This window comes from Hippocampus comes, unplaced genomic scaffold (genome assembly GCF_001891065.2).
Source record: "Hippocampus comes isolate QL1 unplaced genomic scaffold, H_comes_QL1_v1.1 scaffold401, whole genome shotgun sequence".
In the NCBI taxonomy this organism is placed as follows: Eukaryota; Metazoa; Chordata; class Actinopteri; order Syngnathiformes; family Syngnathidae; genus Hippocampus; species Hippocampus comes.
Genome location: NW_017805210.1, coordinates 19,677 through 27,226, shown reverse-complemented (window position 1 = coordinate 27,226; position 7,550 = coordinate 19,677). Strand labels below are relative to the sequence as shown.

The 7,550-nt window shown below is 49.2% G+C and overlaps 1 protein-coding gene across 1 annotated transcript in view; it reads right to left on the bottom strand.

The window, feature by feature from the left end:
• LOC109515232 (sodium channel protein type 5 subunit alpha-like) overlaps window positions 1-7,550 on the bottom strand; it is a 29,507-nt gene that overhangs the window by 2,400 nt on the left and 19,557 nt on the right. Inside the window, exons 8-14 of the mRNA XM_019868889.1 lie at window positions 6,939-7,061; window positions 5,534-5,809; window positions 3,679-3,732; window positions 3,459-3,596; window positions 3,092-3,196; window positions 2,293-2,563; window positions 169-1,185 (exon numbers count right to left, since the gene is read on the bottom strand). Coding sequence (XP_019724448.1) covers window positions 169-1,185; window positions 2,293-2,563; window positions 3,092-3,196; window positions 3,459-3,596; window positions 3,679-3,732; window positions 5,534-5,809; window positions 6,939-7,061 — 1,984 coding nt within the window. The remainder of the gene's footprint in view (window positions 1-168; window positions 1,186-2,292; window positions 2,564-3,091; window positions 3,197-3,458; window positions 3,597-3,678; window positions 3,733-5,533; window positions 5,810-6,938; window positions 7,062-7,550) is intronic.

Genomic DNA, 7,550 nt, shown 5'->3' with positions numbered 1-7,550 from the left:
GGGGGGCGCGCTTTCCGCTGCCGTAGGACGGCGGCGACGAGGTGGAGGACACCTCGGAGCGCTCCAATCCGACCAACCCGGAGCCGTAGTTCTCACGTATCATAGCGGCGATCAGGCCTTCCTTCTCGGGCGCCTCTTCCTCTTCCTCCTCGCCGTCGGTTGCCTCGCCGTCGCCCCGGGCCGGCGCGTGTCGCGGCGTGGTGATCCGGCGGTAGAGGTAAGAGGCGGCTTTCATCTGGCGGCGTACGAGATGTCTCCGGTAGCAACGCTGGATGACGGCGGCCGACACGTCCTCCTGCTTCCGCCGCAGCGTGGTGGTGATGGGCTCGTAGGAGATCTTGGACGGGTTGGCCATCATGAACTTCTCCTCCATCTGCTGCTTGAGGGCGTCCATCTCGCCCGACTCGCCCAGAACGCGCTTTGTGAAGGCGAAGAGGATGTCCAGGCAGTGGATCTTGTCGCCGCTGACCATGGGCAGGTCCATGGAGATCAGTTTGATCTTGTTGGGCTTCCCGATGCGCAGCGGCTCCGACAAGGAGTCGGCGAAGTCGGACAGCTTGGCGTACTCGATGAACTGCGTGGCCTCCGGGTCGAACTTCTCCCAGACCTCGTAGAACATCTCAAAGTCGTCCTCGCTCAGAGGCTCCGTGCTCTCCTCGGTGGCCACGCTGAAGTTCTCCAGGATGATGGCGATGTACATGTTGACCACGATGAGGAAGGAGATGATGATGTAGGTGACGAAGAAGGTGATGCCCACTGAAGGGTTGCCGCAGTTGCCGCGCTGGCTGGTGCCCGTGTGCGGCACGTGCGGGTTGCACTCCTCGGGCGAGTTGTTGAGGATGGGGCTCAGCAGGCCGTCCCAGCCGGCGGAGGTGGTGATCTGGAAAAGGCAGATCATGCTGTTGCCGAAGGTCTCAAAGTTGAACATGTCGTCGATGCCCGCCTGCCGCTTGACGTAGGCGAAGTTGGCCATGCCGAAGATGGCGTAGATGAACATGACCAGGAAGAGCAGCAGGCCGATGTTGAAGAGGGCCGGCAGCGACATCATCAGCGCGAACAGCAGCGTGCGGATGCCCTTGGCGCCGCGGATCAGCCGCAAGATGCGGCCGATGCGCGCCAGCCGGATCACGCGGAACAGCGTCGGCGACACAAAGTACTTCTCGATGATGTCGGCCAGCACGATGCCTGGAAAGCACGCGCACGGAAGCCGTGAGGACGCTGTCAAAAACCGACTTCATTTCACAACATGGGATGACATCACACACACACACACACACACACACACACACACACACACACACACACACACACACACGGAGCTGATGTAACAGGTCAATCATGTTGGATTTGTCTGCGGGGACCCGCCCCCTGCCAGCGCTGATTGCTGCCGTTACCTTCACCTCCCCCGGGCGGCCTCGTCCGAGTGCATACACGCGCATGCAAGCCCACGCGCATGCAAGCCCACGCTCGTGCGTGCACACACTCAATCATAAAACTTGTCGCGAGCTAAATGGAGGAAATGAAACATGAACGGCGACGGCTAAATTAACTGCTTGGGTTGTGGACGTGTCAGGCGCATCACTAGCGTGTGTGTGCTTTTTGTGGGGTTCGTATGACCAAGCAAGACCTTAGTTGTGTGCAGGGGGGCATCAAGCCCACTCAGAAAGTTACTTTGCTGACAAATAACTGTCTAATCCTTGGGTGTCATTTTTCGCAGGCCACTTTGGAGCTACGTCTTCCCTTGGAGGTCCGAAACCGAATAAATGTTTAATCATCACATCTTATTATTACTTGTCCACAACAAATGAAATTGATGGCTTAAAATCAGTCAACTGTTTGTTTGTTGTTTGTTCAATTATTCTTAAAATGAGTGTCAACAGAGTAAAAAAAAAAATGACTGAAAAATGTTTTTAATTACACATCCAGATTTGAACAAGGATCATGGAAATTGACACACATGATTTGCGTTTGCGGGCCATCTAAAATGACATGGCGGGCCAGATCTGGCCCCTGGTCCTCGGGTTTGACACCTGGGGTCTAATCTAACTAATTTAAACCCATATTTGAAACCCGAATCCTGCTTTGAAACTCAACTTTAAAACCCTATCCCGAATTTAAACCCCACTTTGATTTGCTATAAAAATGAATGACAGAACAGACCTTAAATTTGGAAATCAAGGTCCCAGTGGAACAGATTTGCTTTCAACGGAATAGTCGCCTAACGTCCTCGCGTAAAAGGCCCCCCGGTGGCTCAACGACGCTCGGAAAGAGTGACCGATTCAAAATACGCACCGACGATGGAGAGGATGACGACCACGAAGTCGAAGATGTTCCAGCCGACGGTGAAAAAGTAGCAGCGCAGCGCCACGATCTTCACCATGCACTCGGCGGTGAACACCACGATGAAGGCCACGTTGATGTTGTTGAGGACGCGCTCCATCTGGGGCGACTGCTCGTCCGTCTCCACCATCATGGTGATCATGTTGAGCAAGATCAGCACCATGATGATGATGTCGAACGCTTGCTTGGCCACCAGGTCGAAAAAGAAGCCCTGCACGTCGTTCTGACGGGGACACAAGAGAACCGACGTGTCATCTTTACGCTGTCTTGAGATGCGAGCCGGCTGATTTGTAAATATTTTTTTGCTTTGAAATGCAAGCAAAACAACCGTACTCAGTCTCAATCTTTATATGACGAATATTAGTGCCGCACTGATGAGTTGAGAGCAGATGATTCAATGAATGATATAGCAGTATTATACTGAACGCGGGTAGCCAAGGCGGGCACTGTTTAATTATTTCTATCCATCCATCCATTTTCTAATCCGCTTATCCTCACGAGGGTCGCGGGCGTGCTGGAGCCTATCCCCAACTGTCTTCGAGCAGTAGGCAGGGGACACCTTGAACTGGTTGCCAGCCAATCGCAGGGCATACACATCGACCAACAACCATCCATGCTCACAATCACATGTAGGGAAAATTTAGAGTGCTCCATTAACCTGCCGTGCACGTTTTTGGAATGTGGGAAGGAAACAGGCTTATAAAATGTCGCCGTTTTTTTCGTTCCAAAGCGTCATGTGTGGTGGCAGTACCAGAGGTCTGGGGATGGGCTTCTGGGGTTTCTTGGAGCCCAACTTCTTCATGGCATTGTAGTATTTCTTTTGCTCCTCCGTCATAAAGATGTCTTGGCCTCCTAAGTGCAAGCAACATGACACCGCACCATTATTTTCATCCTGCTGACGTCACAAGGACACAACACACAACATTCACTGGGCAGTTCGACCTTTAAATAGAATCAGATTATTATTATTATTTTTTTTCTTTTTTACGGAAAAAGAAAAAAAAAATAGCTCGGGAGCACATACCTCGGGTCAAACGTTTCCACCTTGTCAATCAATCGCAGCTTTTGCAACTGTATTATATGTATACTGTAAGTTAGCCTGTTTATGGTGCACTTATCTTCCTTTTCTGCTGGTTGAAGTTGTCAATGATGACGCCGATGAAGAGGTTCAGGGTGAAGAAGGAGCCGAAGATGATGAAGATGACGAAGTAGAGGTACATGTACAGGTTGATCTCCTTGATGGGCTGCTCCTCCACCTGCGCAACACACCCCTCGACATTTACGCTTGATGCCGCGCCGATGACGTCGCCGCACGACCGTTCGGTGCCCGTGACTTACGGCTCGCGAGTCCACGGCGGCGTACATGATCTCCATCCAGCCTTTGAAGGTCGCCTTTGACACAAAGCGACACAACGATAGGGTTGTATGAGGCAGAGGAAGCGCGAAAACAAAGGTTGGGTTTGGAGGCTGACTTGAGGATTGCAAAGGAAGGTTTCAAGCCTAGGAACAGGGTATCAAATTGGGGTTCCAAGCCAGCGTTAAGGTCTCAAGACAGGGTAAACAAAGGAATGCTTGGAGCTAGGGTTGGGGTTTTAAACAAGGTGTGGTTTCATATTTTGGTCAGGGAGGGTTAGGGCTTTAAACCAGGGTTACGGTTTTCAACAATGGTAAATGTTTCACGCCAGGATAAGGGTTTCAAGTTAGGGTTAGGATTTAATCTAGAGTTAGGGTTTCAAGCCGAGTTAGGGTTTCAAGATAGGGTATAGAGTCTGGGTTAGGGTTTCCAATTATGGTATCAAGCCTGAGTTAGGGTTGTAAAAAAGGGTTAAGGTTTCAAACAAATTAAGTTTTCAAGTTAGGTTTAAAAACAAGAGTTAGGGTTTTTGATTCAATGTTAATGTTTTTACAACATGAATTTGGGTTTCAACCAAGCATTAGACTTTGAAATTACCAAATTATATTGACATTTCAAACCTGATCTCAGGTTGCAAAGTCAGGTTTCAAGACAGGATTAAGGTTTTCAGGACAGTGTCAGGGTTGTAACCATGGTTGAGAGATTCAAATTAGGGTTTCAAGCCAGAGTATGGATTCCAAACAAGGGTAAGGCTTGAAATAAGGCTTTGTTGAATGAAATTTGCGCACAAAATAAACAAGCGCTTCGACGTCCAAGCATGTCGTCTGTCTGATCGCTATGGCAACTGCCGTCAACACTTCCTTTTATGGACTTCCTTCCCCCTGACCAACTTTCAACAGCAGAGCGGCTAATAGAAGGGCAGACGGTTGCCACGGAGACCGGGCAAACACGGAGGGATGCTGAGCCGTCAGTCGTCAAGGCGACGGCACTCATTCAACTTCCACGCGCTTGTGAATCAAGGCGTTCTCCATCTTTTCCCCGCCGTCTTTCCACTTTTTTTTTTTTTTTACTCCTCCTGTTTGTCTTCTTCATCCTCCCACCCTTCCTCCTCGTTTTCCGCTCTCATGTCTGCCTACTTAAGAGCCTCCAAAAATAAAAACCTCTCAGCGCTGATTGACTGGCGGCATGCAGGACGCCCGTGGCGCCGAAGAACGAGAGGCCATGTGGGAAAATGTCTTCGGAGTTCATTTAGTGCAGCATGAGGAGAGAAAACGGCCGGGGGAGGGGGTGAGAAGACAAAAAAATATATATAATTTTTTTTTTTGCACATAAATGGACATGACAAAAGGAAAGAAAAAGAAGGAGAGAAGAGGGCGGACAAGAAGATGGAAGATACATGACAACAAGACATGAAGGAAAACTGAAGAACGGAAAAAGAGGGGTAAGAACGGGAACAGCGACAGGCGAATGGAAGGAAAGAAAGAGGTTAGAGGGGTCAGAAGGACAGTAGAAAAAGAAAGAAAAGGACAGAAGATGAAAGGAGAGGAGGACAGAATGATGAGGACGGAGGAAGGAGGAAAAACGAAGGTGACAAAAACGACAGATGTAGAAAAGAGAAGGACAAGATAAGAGGGAGGACAGAAGAAGGACAGAAAAAAAAGGGACAAAAGAAGACAAGAAAAATGCAAAAAGAGAAAGATGGACAGAAGAAGGACAGAAAAACAACAGAAGAATGAGGACAGTACATAAGAACAGAAGAAATGAAGAAGAAAAAGAAGTCGGCCTGCAGGAGCAGCCAATCCAAGTGACGTGCGTTGCCGTGGCGCCGAGTGTCCTCACCACCTGCAGCAGCGCCAGGTATCCGGCCCCCACGTTGTCAAAGTTGACCTTGACCTTGGTCCAGTAGTAGAGCGAAGTGTCGTTGAGGGCCTTGCACGCCGACTTGTTGTTGATGAAGGCGGCGTCGTAGATGTGGCCCGTCCGGTTCACGCAGCGGCCGAACTTGCCGGCGAACAGGTTGACGCCCATGATGCTGAAGATGAGCCAGAAGATCAGGCACACCAGCAGAACGTTCATGATGGACGGGATGGCGCCGATCAGCGCGTTCACCACCACCTGCCAAACGCAAAGGCCGCGCCACCGGCCGGCATTTACGCCATATCTTTGATCAGGACACTCCCATTTTCTCACTAGTACAACATTTCACCGCACTAGTATCAGCGTTTGATACAGTTGATCATGACACGTCGGACAGGTTGGAAACTTGGCTAGGACTAAGTGGAATGGTCTTAAAATGGTTCAGGTCCTCCTTGGAGAAGGAAATTCTTCAGTCACCGTTAGAAGTTTCGAGTCTGATTGAATGGCCATGACATAGGGAGTCCCTCAAGGGTCAGTCTTTGGACCGCTTTTTTGTTCAGTCTTCATACGTTATCTTTGGGTGAAATGCATCCCAATGCCATTGTTGGCTATCATGGTCTATGCAGATGGCACGCAGCTATCTTTAGCAATGTGCCCGATTTCCTTCAGCTCAACCAAAATAAAACAAAACAAGGGGAATTGTTTTCGGCTAGAAAGAAAAGACGGTTACTGGTGGTAAACATGTGGGGTCACTGTCTCTAAAAACCAAAGACCAAGTCCGAAATCTTGGAGTGCTGATAGACTTTTAGCAGTTACAGGATATCAAATCAATCAATCAAACAGCCTTTTACAAGCTATAAAAGCTCTCCAGAGAGAAGGCTTGCTCCAAGCAGATCAGGAGAAGCTTATCCATGCTTTTACCTCCGTAGACTTGATTTTTGTAATGGTCTTCCGACTGGACTCCCTCAAAAGAAAGTTCATTCAGAACACTACAGCTCAGCTCATGTCCTGACCTGAACAAAGATATTACTCCAGTCCTAAAGGCTTTGCTCTGACTCCAGGTCAGCTGGTGAATAGAGTTTAAAATTCCGCTACTGGTCTAGAAATCACTGAATGGTTTGGTTGGTTAAATATAAAGCCAGTAGGGCTCTGTGGTCTATAGACTTGGGTCAAGTAGTGGTGCCCAGGTTTCAAAGTAAATATGGTGAAGCGGCATTTAGCTGTTATGCTGCACACAAGTGGAATAAGCTGCCAACCGAAGCGAAGTCAACATATCTTTGATTATTTTATTTCTCTCAGTAATTTTATCAAGCTGTCCACCACTTTTGACGTCCTTGCAGGCAAAAGAACCACTTGTAAATTTCAGCATATACGACCAAAGTCTTACCCGCATGCCTTCGAACCGGGAGAGCGCTCGCAGGGGGCGAAGGGCCCGCAGCGTCCGCAGGGATTTGATGGCGGCAAAGTCAGAATAACCCAACGTGTTGGCCACCAGACTCACCAGCGACACCTGCGGGAGACCACGGGCGAGACGCTTTGGGTTTCAACACACATTGTCGATTCAGTCATCGGCATCACAGTTGCTCAGGGTTCCGGTGACGAGCAATCACAGCTCAGCTTTCGAACATCACGTGACCAAACTCAGAAAACAGGTGAGCCGTGAGTAGTTTGTCACTTGAGCAACTGTGATGTCATCAAAATGGCCGCCCCCAGAGATGCATAGAAACCATTTTTGCTGCTTTGATTCACATTCCACAAACGCAATATCCATCAGAATGCCGTGTTTAGACGAGTGGGGTTGCGTTCTTATTTCTACGTTTAGTTTGAAAGTACACCTCCACTGCATTTCAAACGTTTTTCAAGCTTACATCCACGTCTGCTCGATGTAGATGTCCTCGAAGGCCTGATGACGCGGAGGATGACGGAAAATGTAACACACACACATGACAAAGATGTGAGCGTGTCTCCAGAGTTCTTTACCAGCGAGCACGAGCTGCGA